The sequence below is a fragment of the Drosophila ficusphila genome, unplaced genomic scaffold (assembly GCF_018152265.1).
Source record: "Drosophila ficusphila isolate 14025-0441.05 unplaced genomic scaffold, ASM1815226v1 contig_795, whole genome shotgun sequence".
NCBI classification, from domain to species: Eukaryota; Metazoa; Arthropoda; class Insecta; order Diptera; family Drosophilidae; genus Drosophila; species Drosophila ficusphila.
This window is the reverse complement of record NW_025064741.1, coordinates 407799-430110: the sequence shown is the minus strand read 5'-3', so window position 1 is coordinate 430110 and position 22312 is coordinate 407799. Positions and strand designations below refer to the sequence as shown.

Sequence of the window (22312 nt, the reverse complement as noted above, 5' to 3'; positions counted from 1 at the left end):
AGAGAAAAATAGATTTTTCTATCTTTCTGATGATTACTGAATTTGTATTTATTTTCAGCAATATTTAACCTAAAAACTCTAATCAAACTCTAATTATTGTAATCACAAACAAAAAAGTTTTCAAATAAAAACGATTTATAATAATTACAAATTAAATTTTTTATTAATTTAAACAAAAACCAAACAAATTTCGTTTAGGGTCCTACATCTTTATAATAAAAGGTTTCTTTTTATTGCAGTGTGGTGTCCCTCAATTGATCGCTTTAAATTATATTTGTGACTATAAATAGCGATAGTGGGAAAAGAGTTTTGGCTTTGGTTTTGGGGTTAAAGTACGAGTAATCAAAATGTTGACTAACATATTAAGCAACAAATTGTTTAAATCTAAATAACATTGAGAATAACTAAAGCCGAAGCTTTTAAGTTTTAAGCTTTGAAGCCTGATTCTAATAAGTTGAGAAACTGACTAAAAGCTTTCTCTAACAAAATATGGGTTATTTCTTTGGCAAATTTCCCTCTGTTTTGATTAGAGCATTAACCCCCCAAAATTCGCTCCATTTATTTAGCTTATTTTGTTTGGTCTGGGTATACTTTCAAATCGTATTTTTATGCGCAATCAATCTTAAAGCCAGACAGTTGAAATGGTGGGCAGAGGAGCAACGTTCCCAGAAATCACTTGTTAGAACAAAAAAAAAAGATCAGAAAACCGGTTCCGGCAAACAAGAATCTGTTCATTTGCTTGAATTTGCCTTGTATAATCGAATCCAAGCCTGACCTCCCAATAATGATCGCTGATCAGCTGATTTCTTACTTCAATACGGGCCCAATGCCATTTGCCTAAAGACAAAGCCAAGATTTCCACAAACCTCAGTTACACATTTCATTTGCAGCAGATTGGTTCTACCGTCTATGGATTTCGGAGTTTCCATTTTAAAAATCTAATATTTGTAAATATTCAAATAAAGTGAGTTTTGCTAAATTTTAAAGCGGACCTAACACAATTTATTGTATTTTAAATTTTAATATTTTTAAACACTAAATATTTTTTTCAAACATTTTAAATAGAAACAAAACGAATTAAAGCTGTGAGCATGAGGGCATTTTTTTCTGATGCATTTATAAAAATAATTTATTTACATTTTTGCCACTTTTCTTAGTAAACAATCCATCCCATTTATTAAACTTTGTTAGTTAAAAATAATTAACGAGTATTGGTAGACCAAACATTCCATTTTTTGCACTCAACCAAAATTGGTGGTTTCTGTTATATTAGTCTTCGTTTATCTTTTCTTGGTTAATAATTTTCCAAAAATGTTCCACCGCCTTAAAACCAAGCACCACTTAAACACAAGAGCTGACTTGGCCCAGCAACCACTTCAAACTGGCTAAAACCGGCGACCGAACGGTTGAAAGCTGAATTTATTCGGTTTGGCTTGGCTATCCAAACAAACCAGCGTGAAAATGTCAACTTAGTTGCATTGCTTGCAGAATCGGACACCTTAATAATGCGGCAGAATGAGAATCTCACTCGTAATGATGAGTCAAAAAAAGCCGAGCTGCTGTCCAAACTGCCTTGAACTAGGACAGATAAGCTCCATCCTCGCCACTTATCAATACCACTGTGTTTTCCTCAATTAAGATGAGTCTGAAAGTCTGACTTCGTCACCGATGCGGACTAGACCAAACCAACACAGCTGAGTTTTTGGAGGTGCGAACCAGTTTTAACTAATCAGCGCCGTTGATAAGGGAATGCCATTATATAGAGCCGGTACAGTCCATGTTATAGTATGTCCGTCAGAACGTGCTCCTATCGCTAAGTCCAGCTCACCGGAACCAAACTGATCACTTGATAGAAAAAACAGTAGAGGCAATGACATCTCCGTCCAAACCAAAGATTTGATTTAGGACTTCCGATCACATGCTAACTTTTACTACTCAGATTAGTTTGTTATTAATTTATTGTGTAATAGTAATTTTTTAAAATTTTTGGTATCACTTTGATTATTATTTAGAATGTTTTTTTACCAAAAAAACCAAATTTAATTATTAAATTTAAATTTGTTTTATAACTCTTTCTTATCTTATCCATTTTGTTTGGTGTTAATACTTAAAAACTGCATATTTAATTAATCAGAAATATTTTCTGGGCTTGTAAATTTATGCTGCTTTGATTTTATATTATTAATTTAAGTTTAAAATTTAACTTTCCCTTTCATAGAACCGACAACAAGTATTTCGTTAGTGGTGAAATTAACAAAAAAACACTTTCTGTTTAATTGAAAGGCCAATGTCAGCTAATGAGACACAATTTGTTAAGAGCTTGTTTACTTTTATTTCAATCTGCTAGTGACGTCACAGTGGAATTAACCGGTTCAAGCCGGTGGATTCCATTTGGATCGCGTTTTGTTTTTGGGTTAAGAACCAAGCTGAAACCAACCGAAGCCAGAGCTTATCAATGCAGCAAGTGAATTACCTTGTAGAGCATCCCCCTCTATATAGAATATATATATTCGTATAACACGACCCCGTAAAGACGATCGAGTGTCGGAAGTTTTTTAATTTTTCCCGTTTGCTGACTTTAGGGCCGATCTTGTTGTTGGAGTCGCTCTTCTCCGCTCTCCCACAGCGACTCTCTTCGGCTCTCATTTCCAGCTGAGCTGGCCTTTTGAAAAATCAACATTTTTCAAAAACCTAAATACGAGTTTTCAGATTCATCCCGACGGTGCTCGCGTCAAGTTGTCCGCCCGCATTAAGCAACAATAATCCGATTGTGTGAGAATAATTGTGTGTTGTAACGTCTTACTATATGACCATAAAGAGTTGTGTGGCCTTCAACTACAAAAGGCTTAAGAATCCAAATAATATTCAAAAAACTTAAAACATTTAAGTTGAAAAAACTTTAAACAAAATGAGCCAGAATGAGCTAATTACATTTAAATTATTTCCTTTGAAAAAAGTGGTTGATTTCTAGTTCTTATTTAAGTTTATCTTTTCATTTTGATAAAAATTGTTTCGGATTGTCTCAACATAAAAAATCCTCATTAATCAATTTTAATTTTAAAGAATGTTTTTATTATAAAATTCTAAGAAATTCCTGCGTACTGAACTCTGACTTTAATCACATACTCATTTTATTTAAAAGGAGTACAAACTTTAATCACATACTCAATTTATTTAAAAGGAGAACAAACACAGCATATATTTGAAATATATACACTGAATTGATTTGAATACCACTGCTAATGTAATCTGATTCATAAAGTATTAAAATGCGAAATAAAATTTGCAATAGTAAAGTGTTAGCACTTGTCACGTTTAACAGCCACGTTCTTATACCGGTTTACTAGTGTAAATAAGAATCGTATACAATGAATTATAGATTATAATTATTACTAAAGCAATGCTAATGAACAGACTGCTGCATTCAGCGCTAATCAAATAACAAACAAAACCAAAATGAAAAACAGGGAAAAATCTGATAAATAAAATATGGAATTCTATTCTTACAGCATCAGCGTTGGATAAGTTCGATATCGGAGATCAAATAAACCAAACGAAAAACCGCAAAAATGTCAACAACTATTTTCATCTATGCCGTGTGCCTTGCGTTGGTTGCCAATTTCTCATCAGGTGAATTTCAATACTATAATTAATTAATTTACCATTTACGGACACAGAATAAGCTTACTACGGGTATGATGCCTCTTGTTTTGCTAATCAATTGAAAGCCACTTGCCATTTAGCCCAAAACAATGACCGATTGATTGGCCAACACTTTGGGGTTGTTTAGATTTTGTTTTGCCAATTGGATGGTTTTGGTTTATTTTGTACAAAACACACCGCACCTTATCAAGCCATAAAATCACTGAGGTGGAAACCCAAGCCAAACTCTTTTGTGACTCAGCAATCATCTTAGGAAAACTGACGCTGCCATGTGCCAAATTCAATTCAATTTATCTGCATTAGGCGGAGAAGCATTACCTTTTTTCCAAAGATAAATTTGCTGATTAAATAGAGTAGAAATCATAATTAAATTAAAATATACGGATGAATGATCATTCGTTTTTTTAATAATAATGACGCTTTGACTTAAATTATTGTTTTTATTTAACAAAGAAGAGAAGATGGTTTTTAGAATTTAAATTTTATTAAAATTTTATTACCCATCTCCACTGCATCTCACTCACTGGCCTACCATTTCGTTAATTATTAATTGTTTAAAAAATCCGAGAGGTTATTCTAATTAGCCGCTGGACACACACACGCACACACAATCCTTTGTAGAGCACCGCCGCTGGTAAATTGATTGTCCAAGCAATTCGGAGTCTCGCACTCACTCGTTAGGGAAACATTAAATGGCGTTAAATAATATTGAAAGTATTTGCACGCAAACAAGTGTATACGCTTTTTCTACCCAATAATCTGTTAGGCAAATATGCACGTTTATGGGCATTCCAGTGGCGAGTGAATAGTACTTCTGACTTTACTCCGACGAACTTGAAAGCGCGTTTCATTAGCGAACAATTGTCGGGCGAAAAGTTGCAACAATGGCAACAGTTGAGTGACACTACACTCGACTTCCCCGATTTCCCCCAAGCTTTTCCGCTTTTCCTCCAAGCTATCGAGAGAAACCGCATGAATATGCAGCAAATGTAAAATGCAAATGGGAAATGGTAGAAATGCAAATTCCGAATCCCAACTGCCACTGTGGATCTTTATGGCAGGTGACTTTTTATTACTTACTCAATGTTTGTTTGGCCTGCCTGGAATTGGCTTAATTGCCAAACGGGGCTACGTGAGTAGCTACCAAAGTGTTAGAACATTATGCATACGCCCCGTAAAACGTTACACATTTATAATCCTGACAGCCCCAGACATATTTCGAATTTACCAGAACGAGTTTTGGGTTACTGTTACTCCACTTGGCATGTCCTTGCCCTTTGGCAATCCTTTTTTTCTAAGCAGGTTCAATGCTGCAATTCCCTTTTGAGTGATGGCTAGAAGTCTTCCAATTCCCTTTAGTTTCTGTCAAATGTAAACCGAATTGGATTGAAAATGTCAAATAAGCTTAAGGGATAGTGGATATGGTAATAGAAAAGGAAACAAAAAATAATGATTTCTTCAAAAACACTACTCTACTTTATTTACATGGAAAATTAGAATATTTTAAAAGTATTTAAAGATTGAAACTATAAACATCATTTACTAAAAATATTAAAGTACTTACCATAGAAATTTTAAAAAGGTCGGAATAAAATAGAAATTTCTTGAACGTACGCAATATAAATTAAGGAAAGCATAAACAATTTTAAATTATTATTAAATAATTACTTTAGTGAGGGCCACCACACTTCGCCATAAATGCTTGTAACCAATTTCAAGCCGCGTTTTTGTGAGGTCCTCGACGGTTCGCGTGCCAAACTCTGGATGTTTCGGCATTTATTCCTTGGCCCCAGGCAGTTGACATGCAATTATTCAGGTTACTGCAGTCGGATCGCAGTCAGTTTGTCAGTCAGAGGCCTCACTCGCCGACATTATCTGGGGGTTTGCTGGGTGGCTAATAAAACAATTTACTGTCAGTTTGTCGGCGACTTTGAAAAGGGCGAATCGCGAGGCATTTGAATGCCATTAGAGGTTGCACATATCCAATTACCGTCGAAAGGGAAAAAAGTGGTTTAATTAAAACAAAGGTTGTAAGCAATATCAAAGGGTTTTCCTTATTTCTAGGCTGATAAGCCAAAAATCTTTTTTATGACGCAATTAACGACACTTATATTCGGCATTTTGGGTCCAATTATTTATTTTTAAAATTTGAGATTTTAGAAGCAAAACTTAGTGATCACTCTAACACTTTATCCGCTTTCCCATTCATTAAAAATCGTTAGGTTTTCCCATCCTCTAAAACAATAGAGCATTTCGTTTATTGCCCATTAAATAATTAACTTTGATGAACTTGAATAGATAGATAGATTACCTTAAATAAATGCATAATTATACAGTATCTGTAGTTGATAAATTTTTGCATGTGAAAGGAAATAATTTGGACTGAATAGAAATGATATGAATAATATTATATTAAAAAGTGATGTACTTAGAATTATTTTTCTTAAATTTCCTTTTACTTTACTTTTGACAAAATATGCAGTGGCAAATTATATATATATTGAATAATATATATTTAAGGTTTTAATCCTTTTTTTAAATACTTTTTAATATATACATAATATGTTATATACTTAATCTATGTTTAAATAATTATATGAGATAACGCGTGTTGTTCTGTGTAATTAACGAGTCCTTCCCTTGTTCGCTTCCCATTACAGTGAGTGCCATTCGGTGTCATCAGTGCAACTCGCACGACAACGAGGACTGCGGTGGCCTGGTGGTGAACACCCCTCGTGCCCAGAGGGACAACCAGTACCTGAAGGACTGCTCTCCGCCCAACGGAACGGCGGCCTTCTGCCGCAAGACGGTGATCATGTTCGATCAGAACAAGGAGCGCCGGATCGAGAGGAGCTGCGGCCACATCGAGGAGAAGATCCAGAACGCCTGCTTCTCCGCCGACAACGAGGGCTACAAGCAGGTAGTGTGCACCTGCCACGAGGAGGGCTGCAATGGAGCCAGCTCCCTGCTGGGAGTCCGCCAGGTGGGCTACTCCCTGATCGGATCCGTGGTCAGTCTGGCACTGGCCGGTGTGCTCAGGCATTAGCTTACCAATTGGTTTAATATACTTTAATGCCTGCAAACCGTATCCCACATCCAAGAAGTACCTTATCGTAACTGGTTAAAATAGGTCTTAAATGTTCTGCACTAAGTTCTCCGATGTTCGCCATATCTAGCTATGTACACATCCCATCTATCCTGACATCTGTTACGCGTTAAGCCTCTTACTTTGTATTTGTATTTAATGTTTATGAAAATATAAGCGTAATATTTAAATTATGTGAAAAGGGTTTTACTTGAAACTTAGAAACCTTTTTTGCCAAAGATATCATTGAGATAAGATTATCACTGTTATTAAAGGTAAGTATATGGTAATCTAAGACAAACTCTTGCTTTTCAAAAATCATAATAAGTTAATGTCATCGTTTAAATTTCCCCAACCAAAATGTTTATATGCATTGGCCTGCCCTAAGCACTTAAAGTTTTACAAATTGAATAACCTACAGCATTGAGCAAAATAACATACATTAATCTCTGGCTTTCGTTAAGAATTATATATGATAACCAAATTGTCGATAAACAAACCCATCGACCTGCTGTAATTCAATTAGTCATGTTGATCATTTAAATCACTTTGGTCAACATTCGAGGAGGGTGTAAAATTTATGCGTCAAAGCGGGCAAACATGCAGCATGTTTCGGCAATTATATAAAATCGAATATTTTCATATCCGAAAGCGGAGGACGAACGCTTCAGTTGACCAAGGACTCGCCCACACGCTCCGTCTCGCTTATTTTCCGGCTTCCCTGCCCAGTCCATCGTTTTGATAGTTGCTGCCAAAATGTCTGCACAAATTGTTTTGTGGCCCAGAGTCAAAGTCACTGTCTACGCAGGCCAAAAATAATAGGGCAACTTTGTTAGTTTTATTGTTGAGGATGAGCACGAGAACCCTGACGACATGTTGGCCCATTAAGTCAAGCACAGAGCCGCACGCATACACTCACAAAGTATCACTTTCAAATTTATTATACCAAAGGAAAGGTTCCCTAAAAAATTTAAGAATATTAAATGGAAAACCAAATTTATAATAAATATTAACTAGTATTATATTAGCAGAGTATCACTTTCAAAATTGTTTTAAAAATGGAAACGATTTCCCAAAAATAATCGAATATAAACAAAAACAAAATGTATAATAAATAAAAACTAAAAACATTATTATCATGAAATAAGTGTATCAAAAATAAATAGTTACCCTAAATTGTTTTGAAGCTAACATTTTTAATTTGAAGTGTTTCTTGTTTGATGTTTTGACTTTTAAATATTCGCAAAGAGCAAAGATTTTCTATGAAAGCCGCTTTTTTAAAAAAACACCAAAAAAATATATATATATTTTTAATAAAAACTTTATGATTTGTATTATTTTGATCATTAAGAATGATTTCTCTTTGTGTGGTGTATTTTTTTGGTCATGACCAGCGACTTTAATGCGCAGCCAGTTGCTGTTTGTCTTCTGCACACACACAGATGCGGAAGCCAGATACATAGATACACAGATACAGATACAAATAGGACTCGAACCTCTGGGTCGACCTACATGCGTTAGCATTTGTGTTCTGTCGTCGCCAGCTCAAATGGCTCTGCAGCTTTTGTCTATGGGTGCGTTCCGTCGACCGAGTGGCGCCTCCTTGCCACAGCAACAGCATCCGCCAGCGTTGAACGTTTGCTGCCCCGCCTCCGCCCCTTCCGCCGCATTTCACCCACTGGCGTGGACACGCCCCCTTCCTCAGACTCATTGGCAGCCTTGTCTCAGTCAGCTCAGTCTGCTCAGTCTGCTTAGTTGTTGGCTTCCTTTTATTTTCGTGGACATCCTGGCGCCAACATAAAAAACATTGATTTCGAATTCACTGAGCGGCATCGCCAAAAACGCTGTCATTTGTTATTGGCTTGCGATGTTTCCGTATTTTCTCTAATTGCTTGATTTGGGAAACTTAATTGGCCAAGCGATTTCTTTAAGACTAAAAACCTTAAATGCTTACCCAGAAAATACTAGGTTTAAAAAGTTGTATTACCTTAATTAATTGTATCTTATATATCCAATCACAGAGTTACCTTAATTAAATTACCTTGGAGCTTGCCCAGGCTATAACATTCAATGAAAACTTCAACACTTCAAGAGGCACTTCAAAATATGCATCATAAAAGTAAGTTCACATAAATGTCATTACGCGCCAAATTGCGCATACGCAGTGTGGGTTGGGTTGTTCGAAAACAAAACCCCATTTGGGGATAAACTTGTCATTGTCTGGTATTTTGTTTTCCTTTCCATGCCATCGCGCAAATATTTGTGCAATGCTATAACCATAATTTCGTGGTTGGAATTTCTATCAACACAACAATTCTCGGCTGTTTAAACCAGAGATGATGTCCTTTAAATTTAATGGAATTTTAGTGTGAATTTAAATGAAATAAAAGTGTGGTTCCTTATGAATTGAATAAAAGAAATGTATACTGATATATAAGATATTGGTTTTCCCTCCTTTGCATTATTTTAAACGAAGCGCATGTAAGCCGATTATCTTAGTTACCCCAACTAAGAAGGTCTTTCGTTGTTTTGCTTGCTGAAAATCTCAACAAAGTTTTCCTTGAGCACAAGCAAACATTTGTCTTCGGAATTCGTTAGCATTTTAGAGCGAGGCGCAGATTTCGCATGTTAATCAGTTGCATGATTTATATTTGGCTTTGCTTTCGCCAAGAGAACATAAATATTTTTATTGTTCATAATCCGCGTTGAGTCACGTTCCGCAGCCAACGTGGCGTATACGCAATGCGGAGTAAGTATTTTCTTACTTGCTGCCCAGAAGTTGGCTATGCTATTTTGTCTCTGTCCCGCCCTCTCAGAAGCTGATTGCTGTTGATAGCGATGGTGATGAAGATGATGCCCCTGCATTCCTGTGGCACGTGCAGCACGGCACGAGAGACACCCACAAATTGCTGCCATTGCTCTTCGAGTTCCTCGGAATCCTCGGCTCTCTTTTCTTCTCCTCTAGTCAGCCAGCTCATTGAACCTGAATCGCATAAAGGCCAAGGGGGGCCAAAATAGCAGGAAATGCCTGGCTTTTCTTCATAGATTTCTTCTCCTTTAGCCTTCGGCCCACCTGAGGCTGCTTGAGCGGCGATTGCAGTCAAGTGCAAGTGATTGCTGGAAAAAATTACGTACTTTGGCATTGTTTGCCTGCCAAATTGATTTCATGTGCTTAGCATTCCAGAGATGATCAGCCTGGCAATTCTAGAGTTGGCTTCTATTGTGACTTCGTTACGGGGAAATGGTACTGCATTAATAGCAAGATTTTAATGGAAAATATAAAAAAATAAGACAGTATTTATATACACTTAACTAAATTGTTATATAAACATTACTTTAAGTGGCCAACAATTCTTATCGTTGAACAATAAAGTTATTTTGTAAAAGGTAATTTACCAATCATAAAAAAAAAAACCTTAAAGTAAAGCATTAGTTTCATTAGTTAGTAACATTAGTTTCTTATCTCACTAACATTTTGCTAAATTTATTGCCGCAGAAAAGTAGTTTAACAAGTCGATTGAAATTTATTCGAATTCCAATTTCAGCCAGTCGAATCCCCAATCAGCCATTATGTGTAGCCGTGAAATACCTTTGCTGGCACAGCACATACTCGTAAAGCAAAGAATAATCCCCTCGAACTGTGTGTGGGTTTCAGTTTGGCATTGTACACGCAGTTTTTATGTACCGACTCCTTGCAACTCGAGGTTCTGTGGCATTTGCAAGCGCATTTGTTGCGATTGATTTGCCCAGAAGCTGCAGATATAGCCGACGATAAAGTTTTATGTTTATTGCCGACATCGAGGAGGAGCTGCCTGGGATTGCCAGTGCCTTTTCCAGTGTCCTTGGCAGCTGCCACTGGCAAGTTAATTGGCACCGCCAGCCGGTGGCAATATGTGCGGCACGGTGCGTATACGTAATAAAACTCAATTAAAGCACAGTCAACAGAAGAGTCTACCGTTTACCGACTCGAGCTCCTTTGTGACTGTGGTTTTAGTCGAGTTCCCCTGGATGGGATTGTCTGACACACTTTTTGTGAGGCGACCGTAAATGTTTCATCGCTGCTGCGGTTGCAGAAGAAAAAAGTTTTTCAATTAGCATGCCAAGCGAGAATTTCAACTAATTAAAGGCCATTTTGTGGGCGGAGATCCACAACAGCAGAAAAACTTTTGACCCATAAAATGTTGTTAGAGTTCTTGTCTCCCTCTGATTTTTTTTTTTTTGGCACAACCAAATTTATTACCATGGTAAAACCGAAAAAAAAAAGCAAACGAGAAACACGGTTTACGATTTGCACGGTTCGATGGGAAGATAAAAAGGTAGTAAACCAAAGTCGAGCACCTACGAAAATGTGTCAAGTTGTAAAAATCGAAAGCATAGCGTATTTCGTGGCTGACCTTTCAGGGAATAATAATCACACGAAGAATAAATGCCAACCGGAAACGGAAACGTGCGTAAACATTTTTAATTATGTCCTGTCGCTATTAGCAAATGAAGTCGCGTCATGCGATTTGGAGTACCACTGGAGGAGCACTGGACACCCAAGGAATTATGACATCAACCCGTCGACGTCATCATCGCCATTGTCCAGACAGCAGAAAAATGTGTCCTTGTCACGCGGCAGCCATATTTGTAAGTCTCAGATTTCGCGTCGCTTTCGCTTTGGGCAACAGGCTGCAGTTTTATGGCCCGACGCCAGGAAAAACAGTGGAAATTGTGGAAATGGTGGAAATGGTGGAAATGGCCGGCGCTAAAGGGTAATTGAAATTGGCGCTGATTCGCAATTCCACAGGGAGTCGTTGAAAGGGATTACATTGCCATTGCCTCACCCCGCTGCTTCATTAAAGTTGTTCAAATTAAAACTTTGAAATCTCCCGGAAGTTTTGCTTTGCGATTCGGCATTGTTTGCTCGAAGGGAATTCAATAAGTTGTTTTGTTTTAACTTTTAAGGTCAGTTGGTCCAAGCGTCTGATAAACTTAAGGGAACTTTCGAAGGTGGAAAGTTAAAAGTTTATTTGTGAAAGCGTGAAATGGTTGATTAAAAAATAAAATGATTATATTGAAATAGGAGTTAGCTTTTTAAGTTCCCCAATTAGTCTCAAATAGCTTATTAGTTTTACATTTAATAACAATAAATAGGTTTAGTCATAGATTTTTTAAAGCAATACAAATATTTACCATAAAAAAGGTTCTTAAAATTCATTTTATCAAAATGTAGCTTACCATATTTAAAGCATACTTTTAAAAACCTTTTTATGTGGTTTAAAATCCCACAGAAATCTTATTAAATTGGAAAAGCTATTAGTTTCTTTCCACTCTTTCTTGTTAGGAGATTAGGCAAACAACGCTTTAAACTACCGCTAAGTAAGTGCCTGGGGCTTTTGCACTTAACACCTGGCTCCACCCACAAGCCGCCTTCTTCTCCATTATCCAACAGAAACAAGCGGCCACATTAGCCAACCTCTTTGGCGGATTTTTGGGGCCAGGGCCGCGACCTACACCAATCACGCCCCGCATTGTTTATGATAAATGGAAACGCTTGCCAGCTGCTCTGCCCCGCGGGAGATACGATAGGATTCGGTCAGGCAGTTCTGGCGGGGATTTGGATGGGGAGTGGGGATTGGGGGAGTGGGCATGGGGATTTCCTGAATGTGAGGACAACCGCTGGATGGCGATAAATGAGCGCCCACGCCCAGGATCTCGTGTCGGTGGCCGTGCGACGAGGTCAGGACACAAAAAACAAAAAAAAAAAAAAAAAGGGGGAAAAGGAAAAAGCCACAATACAGAAATGCGGATGAGTTTTTCGCTCTTGGGCGCCACTAATTGCTCTGCTTTGTTGCCACCATCCAGTCCTTTGGCCACCTCCACCTCCATATCCTTTCTGTCCCCCGGTTTTTTCCCCCGGTTTTCACCCCAGGCTCCCCAGGCACTCATATTTTAACAGACTCTCGCAGGAGCTGCGTGTCTCTTCATTTTGCGCTTATTTTATGAATACATAATTTCATTTGAGCTTCAATGCCGAGCTTATCTGGTTTAGCTGACGGGTCAAACGGGATGGAGTTTTGTGGCAAAACAATTTTTGTAAGCTGGGAATGAGCCAAAAAAGTTTAATAGATTCAAATACGCAGAAGAAAATTAAACAAGCTGGCTGGCTTTGTTGGCAAACTTGCCTACTAAATTCTATAGAGGAAAAATAGTTTTTTAATTGTTTCATTTCTTGAAAGTTCTCGAAGTTTATTCTTTGGTCAAAATAACTTCTGTCCAAAATAAAAATAAAAATGGTCAAAACTATTTAGACTGCTTATTGCATTTATTTAACATAAGTTTTATGTAATTTTCTAACTTAAGAAGCTTTAAAACAATGGTTAAAGTTATGACTTATATGTTTAATATTTAATAACTAGCAATTTTTATAGTTTTTAAAAATATATAATTTAGTGTATTTTCTTAATTTATATTTTAAGCTCAGAATAATATTTTAAGACAAAAATTCCTATTAAACTAGTTTCCGTGTAGTTTAGCTTTCACTCTATTTTATTTCGTTATTTCTGTTGCAAACCGAATTATTCAAATTTTGTCATTTTACCCCACGATATCTTATTGGATTTGGTGTTGAGCCACGGCAGAGTCGCCAAAAGTGTTTGGCCGCAGGGAAATTGCATTTTTTGGGGTCGCGGTGCTGCGACTCCTTTGACGAGCACTTGCCATCTTTTTTGGCTGGTGCATTTTGCAATTTAAATAATTTTTCCCTTTGGCTGCCATGTGGGGCGGCCAAGACGTTATTACTGTCGGAATCGGGAGCCACTCGAGCGACGCACCCACGCAGCAAAGGATCCGCAGGACGCAGGACGAATGGAGAAAGGACGAAGGACGAGGCAGCTTCGTTGGCTCGTTTTCTGTTCGGGCCCAAAAAAACGATGACGTCCTTTTCGCAGGCAATTGCCATCGCCTAGCTGGCTTCCAATTTCAGTTTGCCTTTGGCCAACGGCAGTGGCGGAACCTCTCGACCATCTTGCAGCGGAAAATCCGAGAAGAACTCTAACCGCGAGTGCCTGAAAATATTTGAAAAAATCTCTCCAACCGAAAGGAATATAAATCAAAGAAGGGAAATAACTGTGCGAATGATGTCGGGAATTTTATTGCTTCTCGCCCTGTTGGCCCTCATTTCAAATGGTGTGTGTGATTGTGTGTGAGAGTGTGTGTGTTTTAGTGTGTGTAGCTGTGTATCTGCGGTTTCTGAGCTTATAAATTTCGAAATAAAAATTTATATTGCATATCCTACAGGCGCTGCCATCAAGTGCTATGTGTGCGATTCGAGCGATAATCCCAGCTGCGCCGATCTGGGCTCCAATTCCAGCATAGTGCCGGAGGTGAGTGGAAAGCAGATTGCCAAGAAGGCGTCATTCATCAACGGATTGATTGATGACTCGCCCACGACCTGTTGGTTGGAGGCACTAGGCAGCCAGGTCAAGTTGTCTCAACCTTTTCAACCGGCCTAATCGGTATCGGGTTGACCTTAATCAAAGGCCCAGACGGCCACAAATTAAAACTGCATGGCACATAAATTTCTCACCCAAAAAAAAAGGAATCTAAAGTGGAAGAAAGAGTGTTCGAAATAGAGCCCACCAAAAGCGGAAACGGAAATGTGCTACGTCGTCGTCCTCTTGTGGAGGCCCCGATTTCCACTTTCCCCCAATACCAACTGAATTTTCAGCCACTGGCATCTTTTGCCTTTTTTTTTGTTGAAAGGGGACTGCGGAAGGAAGGAGGGCAACTTAACCCGGCCACATGCCAAACAGTTGAAATACTTTCACAAAAGTCCAACAACGTAAATTTTAACCTGACAGGTTCTTGTAGAAATCCAGTTTCCCGTTAGCTAAATTAATTTGATTTAAGGTGAGAACACACTCAGCAGTGGTAAAAGGTTTTTTGCAGCTCTTTGAAGTTTTAGATTTATACGAATAGTAAAGTCTAATATAAAGGAAGGATTTAACACCATAATACAATTTACCCTTTTTAATAAAAAGAATCCTCACAACCTCAAAATAGATGAGTAAGTTGCTCAAAACCCTGCCAGACTGTCTTATCATTATTAAATGCGATAGCCAAATCTTATGAAATCATAATTAGTTCACTTGTCAAGCCAAAGATTTGAATTCCCAATAGTTCGACTAAAAAGAGCATAAAGAGTTCTAATTATTCTCCGCGTTACTAATCATTAGATTCTTATCTTATATTGCAAGCGAAACTCTATGTTCATGTCAAAATAAATAATTCAAAATCAAATTAGCTGTGCCAAATTAATCTCATTAATTTATGTAGTTTGTCAAATTTAAGATTTGAATTCGGCAAATTGACAACAAAAATGGTCAAGTGACTATTATGAAATTGAATCTTATCTATTGACATATGCGCAAATAGAAATTTAAAAACGTCATACTAATTTATGGTTATACTTTCTGATTAATCAAGTGCAAGTATTCGCAAGTTGTTTGGGTTTTTAAGTATACAAGTTAAAGCAGAAAAATTTGTCTTGTAAATATATTATCACAAACTGGAAGTATCTTTATATCTTTAAAAGAATGTTTTGTCATACAGGTTAATCACCTTTTTTCTGCGATTTCATAAGCACTTCTAATTGCCTGATATCTTTCAAACACTTGAAATGGGTATTCCCCATTTTAGATGAATGACTTTTATACATTCAATAAAGGTTTTACGCCTTTCCGAGAAATCGTATTACTTCTTAACTTATCTGGGTTAAATAAATGGAGTTCAAGTGCTTTGCGTCTGATAACCAAGGCCGTGAGGAAAACGCATCGATACTGATATCGTGAAATGTTTCTGGTGATAAGATAAATGGTTACGCATAAACTGCAACAGCAATTAATACTTCAATTACACCTGTGACTAGATTGTGGATCAATGCCCATTCATTGTGTGAATTTATTTGAAGAAATATGTGAACAAAACACAAACTTATAATTCTTTTTGTGATTTGTTAGGAGTGCACATTGGACAAAATGAAATCGCTGGACACTTGGCTTTTCGACTTGAACAAGTTCTCATATTTTGATAACGGGGCCAACAAAAGTCCGTTGATGAATTGCCAAAAGGTTGTGGCCAAAGACCGTGAGTATTAACACGCATTTTTACGACAAAAATAAAATTTAAATATGATTCACTTATAATTTGATTCCTTTAAATAGTTAGGTAACCATAGGTTTTATTTTAGATCAATAAATGCCTCACTGCAAGTTGCATTAGAATTGCACCCAACTGCACCTAACCTAACCAATAAAAATAAGTTTTATATGACTTTTCTGTGATTCATTCTTATACCTATCATAGGAAATAGTTATCTTTTAATATCCATTTGCAAACAATGCTTATTTGTTCTAAGATAGGCAGTTTCCTCAGTGTGACATATATAAGCTAGATTAGTGATTTCCAGGAATTGTTTAAAATTGCACTCGTAGGCTTGGTTTTATTCAGTTAATACTTTAATAGATTAATAAATTACAGGAACTAGATAATTTTTATTTATCTTACTTTTTTATTTTCTGTATTGCATTCTAAGAACATTTTATTGAAAATATAATTTAAAATCTTTATTTTTTAAAACAAGATCTTAAAATTAAATCAAATACTTAAATACCTATAGCCATTTGATTTCGAATAATTATTTTAAAAATAGTTCTTTAGAGCAATACAAATATTTTTATATTTTGAGTGTCTATTACTACTTTATCTTTTATTTTATTAATATCGCAGCTGATACCAGGAAAGTGGTGACTGCCCGGTTCTGTCAGCTGGACACCGGGGACTCGGATGCCTGCGAGATCCTGAGGAACAAGCTGCGACTGCCCAGCGATGAGGAGCGGGAACAGCGCGTTCGCGAGCAGAACAAGCGGCGGAAGAACCAGGTGCTTGGCCAGGATGCGGGCGAAGAGGAGCCCTCGGCGGAGGAAGCCTTCTTCTGCGACATTTGCAAAACGGATCGCTGCAATGGAGCGGCGGCCATAACGCTCTCTCTAGCCTCGATTTTGGCCCTGATCATGATCCCATTGGGATGCTAAAGTGGCTAACACATAAGGGATATATATACCATATATACCGATGGTATATGGATTGAGTGGTGGCGTGATGATGGCTGCGTTGGTTGCATTTAGGTTGAGTTACCGTTAGCGTTACCCTGGCCGTTTACTTTGTAAATATTTGAGTGCAGTGTCGCTGATTCGTACAAATGCGTTAAAGGCATTCAGTTAACCCCCCTGTAACCCCCTGAAACACCCTTAACCCCCCGGTGACCCCCTTAACCTCTCTCCTTAACCCTAGAAACGTAAGCACACACACACACTCGCACACACCGACCCCGAACACACCAATACAATACACACACACAAAGTCGCTTTGATTCAAAGCAAATATGGACATTTCAATTTCCAAAATAAATACCAGAAAAAAATATAAGTCGGGATATACATAGGTATCCATGCTTGCAAGGTGCTGCATCCTATATGCATCAATGTTTGGCGTTATGTGTCATTAGCTCTTAATAGCTTTATTATGTTACCATTCGAATTGTTATGTACGATTAATAGGAGCGATGAGTAAAGTAATTCACCAATTGCCTTTGATTTTCATGTTTTATAGCAAGCAATACTGATGCGAATCAATATCGGCGTATGATGTGTATATTCTTAGGTTAATTCAAAAGTGCTTACAATTCGTGCCGGAATTTAGAAATTAAACATGTTGTACGAAATTAAAAAGCCGCAAGCAATAACAATCAACTTAATGCAAACGCGAATTTAAGAAATAAATAAAACAAATGCAATAAATATTTAATGAATGTGCAATTAGAAGAAATGTTAACGGAAAGCAATGCAATAAATATTACGTGAGCTTAAAATCGCTCGAAAGCCACACACTATAGTACCATATATTTTGTTTGCGCCGATTCAAGCAATAAGTTCTGCTTAGCTCATAAGCGAGTTTTGAAATGAAAACAAAAATTGAACCTTCAAAGCACACGAATAAATGCTGTATGACAGTATAACAGAGTTCTGCGTACTAATTTATTGCTTTCAGATAAAAAAGGCAGAAGCTGTATGACAGTTTTTTTTACCGTAAAAAGGGTATGTATGATTTTATCTGTGTTTTGTAATTTTCGGGAGAAACCTTTTTTTATGATTGGTGTACGTGTGGAAAAATTTTAAATTTGTGAACTAAATAGATCGAAAAAACAACCTAAACATAATCAGTTTAACATATGAGAAAAATAGTTACCTTCGCGTTTGAGTAATTTTATATCTTAAAACTTCATACTCCTTCTTTTCATTTTATTCTAACTAACTAACTAACTATACAATTTATATTTTCAAAGGTATTGTGCTCTTCGGTTATTAAATTCGACTCACGTTTCCTTTTGATATGTTTTTCTCCTTTTTCGACTTGATTTCGGCAATCAAAGATAATTTTCCCATTACTCATGTAAGATGCTTCAGTTCTTCGCCCCCGGCCCGCTTATCAATATCTCTACCTCTGTCGCTCCCTCAGTCCGTCTCTTTTTGGCGCATTTAATTTGAAAGCCTGCCCCGATGCTATCGTTTGTCGGTTGTATTTTTTTTCCCCCGTCAAACTACATGTTTTTCTCTGCAAAACGAAGAAGTTCTGTTTTGATAGAGGAAACAACAGCCTCCATAAAGTTCTGTGCGGCAGTTCAATTTGAATTTTCGGTAGCAACTGCTGACAAAAAAAGCAGAGCGGGAGAAAATTGGAAAATAACCCAAATAAGGAGTCGCCTACAAGAATTTCGACTAATACACATTAAAGACTAAGGGCTTTCCAATCGAGGAAACTTGCTCACTCTGACACCTTGACGTTTTGCAAATTGAAAGTTTTTCGACCCTCTTCTAGTTTTCCAACCCATTTGCATTCGTGCCCGGAATGCGTTCGTTGTGGTTTCTGCTGCTGCTTTCGTTGACTTTCGTCGGCTGTGGCCCAGGTGTTTCAGGTATGTCATAAATCATAGGGCGTTGTAAGCCTTCCACATGCTAATTGATTGACCCCGAACCGAGTTGCGAAAGTTGCGCATACGCAACGTTGAACTCCGCAGGAGGGTGCGCTTGTTGCCTGAGTAATCCGACTGATAAGGTTGAGCTGATAAGGTCCACCCTCACGCACACTTTTACACCTGGGAGCGGACTGACCCAAGGTCATGGGCGCGCTTTTCCCTTCTGGAAACTTCAATTTGCATATAGAATACTCGCAACGAAAATAAGTTTTAGTTTTACTAATTTTATGATTGAATTAAAACCATGCAAAACATAAATAATAATAATAGTAATAATTTTAACTTGTCAGTGGAAAATGGGGAATAAACATTTTTTTTGTAACTGAATTAACCATTGAAATAAATATTACAAAATGTGTTTATGTCTCAAATAAAAAGCTAAGCTTTATATTCTTTAAAATGTTACTTTTCCAAGATTTAAACGGTTATAAAATTACAAACATTTAATAATGTAATCTTATTTTACATTTTTGCTATCTCTTTAATATTTCACAAGGGTACGTGGATTAAGTTTATTTTTTTGTGGGTAACATGAACATCATTTAACAAGCATACAATTATTGAAACACTTATTACATTTAAATGTTTTCACAGCTTTGCGTTGCTACCAATGTGAGGACTGCGATGAGAACACCCAACTGAGTGAAATGGAAGTGTGCGATGGCCCAACTATGAGTGTCAATGGACCGGGCACACCTGCCACTTCCAGTTCCAGTCCGAGTCCGAGTCCTGATCCTGCCGCTCCTGCTCCAGCGGCATCGCCTTCCTCCGCTGCCCCCGCCCCCTCCTCGCCCGCTTCCTCTGACGTCAGCGAAGAGGAGGAGGACTACGAAAGCGAGGAGCCAGCAGCCGCTGCAACCGGAAACGGAAACGGAAGTGGTGGAGCAGCTGGTGGTGCGACCGGGGAGGTTGTCAGCGAAGAGGAGGAGGAAGAGGACGAGGAGGAGGAGGAGGAGCGGCGCAGGCGGAGATCGAATGCCCGACAGGTCGACCTCGATGTGCCCATCGCCTCCTGCTACACAGTGAGGCTGAAACGTAAGCATCTGCCATCTGCCATCGTCCACAGATTTCCACGTCTGCACATAAAACAAAATCATAAAAAGCCGACGGGTGCGATGCTTTCCACCCACAGCGATAAGTTATCTTTGTTTGAGTCATGCATGAATTGATAGCACAAAGTGCAGAATGGATTGCACTGCGAGGAATTGCCAGCTGTTCTAGGGAGAATAAATTAAAAGCCATTAAAGCTAGTTAAAATATAATATTTAAAATTTTTTTAAATATCTATTAACATTAATTAAAATTATTATTTGTTTCGTATTTTATCTATCGAAGAAATTTAATATTTTATTATAATTATAGTAATTCACACATTAAACCTGAAATGGAAAAAATTAATATAATGAATAAAAACTAGGTATTATAAAAATATTTGTTTTAAGTAAGTTTTGTTTAAACTAACTTAATTTTGGTGGCAAATTTTGAAAAGGAAGAATTTACAATATGATGTACATAGAGTTCTTTAAATGTTCTTGTTTTTTTTATGGAAAACAACCCTTAAAGTATTCAAACTTAAACCACAAAATTAGTACATAAACAAATTAAAGTATACCTACCTTTTAAGTGCTGCGTAATATTGTCTGTAATGCATTGTCATTCAAATCGAAGTTAGAACAGATTTCTGGCTGTAAAAACAAAAACAGAGCTATATAATTACAACGCTTTAAATTTTTTTGTTTACTAATCACGCCTTTTCCGCAGTTAACGACACGGTGATCACCAAGCGGGGATGCACCACCGCCAGGATGGGCAATCAAACAGGTGCCTGTGATGGACTTCTCGAGAACTGGTCCGTGGCAGGATGTTCCCTGTGCCAGAACGACGGATGCAACAAACCCATTTACGGATCATCCAGTCGAAATATCGGACAATCGGGGACAATCGTGGTGCTCACGCTAATGGCATTTATTGCCCACCAACTGATGTCACAACCTTAACTGTGGGCAATCGATTTAATATAGAAATACAATATATATATATATGGCCCATGGAGTTCGATTTCCACTTTGGTGTCTGAGTTCATTACTTTTTGGGAGGGTTTGCCAATTTATGGGCCGCCTGATGTATCTATTTATGGCTCGCTTACCACCGCCAAAGTTCGGAGGCAATGAGCGCACCTGAGCTATTTTCGCATAATTGTTTAATTGGCATCGATAAGGATTGTCCCTTTTTTTATTCACGCCGCTCTGGGGAAAGTGCTCGCTCATTGGGTCCGTTCATTCACATGCAACCGTATCGAAGCAAAATCAATTAGTCGGCGGCGATAAGTGGTGACGAGGAGTACTCGGATTCAAATACGATTTCATGACTTCATGCGACCTGTAAACTGATAAAATGCTATATTGCTATACTGCTATACTGATCAAATGGCCAAAGCGTTTAGGCCGATAAGCACTGGCAAGCCGAGTGGCAATTGCTGCTTATAACTTAGCCGAGATTTATGGTATTTATTTCAGGGGTCCGGAATTGAGGAGGCTTCTTAATAAAGCGATGAGGAAACGCGACCGAAAACAAGGTATCACTTTAAGGAAACTTGCTCTAAACTGTAAACGCAACTGCCAAATTTGAAAGGCTGATACAGAATGCTCGTAAGTGCGTACTTTTCAACTCCTCGCATTTGTGGGCTCGCTTTGGGGATTTTTTAAACGCTTCCCCGTTTTATTTTCGTCGGTTTCCGGGGCTGTAAAGAAGCTTGTTATGACGAGCATTCCCAAAAAGCCTTTCAAAACGCGGCTTTCCGTTGACGTTAAAAGAGAATACGAAGAGAATCTCAATGAGAATAAGTGAAAACCCCAGAGAAAGAGAATCGTCATCGGCACTTAGCACTTTACGTGATGTCGTCGACACTTTGAATATATGTATATATATATTTATAATAAACATATCAATATGCAACTTTTTCCCCGGTCTTTTTGTCTCTGGGGAAGTTACAGTTTTTTATCTCCCGTCTGCGCTTTTCAGACGATGCGTCAGTTAATCCAATTGGCACTAACCAGACTTACTCGACATTTGGCACGATCCACCGATTTAGGTGATGAATTATACGCTTATGGGAGACCCGCACGATCTTCAAAATGCACTAGTAGAGTTTCAGGGCCATATATTATAATATAAAAAAATAGATAGCCAATTTCACTAAATTATGTTCTGGTTATTGGGGTTGGTTTGGTAATACAAATAATGAATGATCTTCACACTCACCATACTATATTTTACTATTTGACAATTTTATGCTATCTGTGTATATTCTATATTAGTGCTTTTTGAGAGATAAATAACGCAAAATTTTCTTTATTACTTAAATTGTATTAAGTGTTTACTAAGTTAAAATTTTTGGCAAATACATTTTTATACCCTTGCAGAGCAAAAGGGTATTATAATTTCAGTCAGAAGTTTGCAACGCAGTGAAGGAGACACCTCAGACCCCA

General features: G+C 37.7%; 3 protein-coding genes across 5 annotated transcripts; all 3 read left to right on the top strand.

The window, feature by feature from the left end:
• The first annotated feature begins 882 nt into the window (after positions 1-882).
• LOC108092767 lies at positions 883-6942 on the top strand. 3 transcript variants are annotated; one of them, XM_017192502.1, is made up of 3 exons: positions 883-964; positions 3510-3630; positions 6324-6942. In XM_017192502.1, the coding sequence occupies exons 2-3, from the start codon at positions 3570-3572 to the stop codon at positions 6707-6709; spliced, it is 447 nt and encodes a 148-aa protein (XP_017047991.1). In that variant the 5' UTR covers positions 883-964; positions 3510-3569; the 3' UTR covers positions 6710-6942. The 3 variants fall into 3 exon arrangements, with proteins under 3 accessions (XP_017047991.1, XP_017047989.1, XP_017047990.1); XM_017192500.1 differs by lacking the exon at positions 883-964 and adding an exon at positions 2663-2772; XM_017192501.1 differs by lacking the exon at positions 883-964 and adding an exon at positions 2705-2784.
• A 6794-nt stretch (positions 6943-13736) lies between these two features.
• LOC108092617 lies at positions 13737-17811 on the top strand. The gene is made up of 4 exons (XM_017192255.2): positions 13737-13918; positions 14030-14115; positions 15751-15877; positions 16520-17811. Exons 1-4 carry the CDS (start codon positions 13867-13869, stop codon positions 16822-16824), a joined length of 570 nt encoding a protein of 189 aa, XP_017047744.1. The 5' UTR covers positions 13737-13866; the 3' UTR covers positions 16825-17811.
• Positions 17812-18285: 474 nt separating this feature from the next.
• On the top strand, positions 18286-20863 carry LOC108092635 (homeobox protein engrailed-1). The gene is made up of 3 exons (XM_017192273.2): positions 18286-18764; positions 19419-19859; positions 20586-20863. Exons 1-3 carry the CDS (start codon positions 18698-18700, stop codon positions 20819-20821), a joined length of 744 nt encoding a protein of 247 aa, XP_017047762.1. The 5' UTR covers positions 18286-18697; the 3' UTR covers positions 20822-20863.
• Positions 20864-22312: the final 1449 nt, after the last annotated feature.

Coding starts and splice junctions, on each gene's coding strand:
- LOC108092635 (XM_017192273.2), top strand. CDS start 18,698: ATGCGTTCGTTGTGGTTTCTGCTGCTGCTTTCGTTGACTTTCGTCGGC. Junction 18,765..19,418: donor CTGTGGCCCAGGTGTTTCAG/GTATGTCATAAA, acceptor ATGTTTTCACAG/CTTTGCGTTGCTACCAATGT. Junction 19,860..20,585: donor CTACACAGTGAGGCTGAAAC/GTAAGCATCTGC, acceptor CCTTTTCCGCAG/TTAACGACACGGTGATCACC.
- LOC108092617 (XM_017192255.2), top strand. CDS start 13,867: ATGATGTCGGGAATTTTATTGCTTCTCGCCCTGTTGGCCCTCATTTCA. Junction 13,919..14,029: donor GTTGGCCCTCATTTCAAATG/GTGTGTGTGATT, acceptor CATATCCTACAG/GCGCTGCCATCAAGTGCTAT. Junction 14,116..15,750: donor ATTCCAGCATAGTGCCGGAG/GTGAGTGGAAAG, acceptor GTGATTTGTTAG/GAGTGCACATTGGACAAAAT.
- LOC108092767 (XM_017192502.1), top strand. CDS start 3,570: ATGTCAACAACTATTTTCATCTATGCCGTGTGCCTTGCGTTGGTTGCC. Junction 3,631..6,323: donor GGTTGCCAATTTCTCATCAG/GTGAATTTCAAT, acceptor TTCCCATTACAG/TGAGTGCCATTCGGTGTCAT.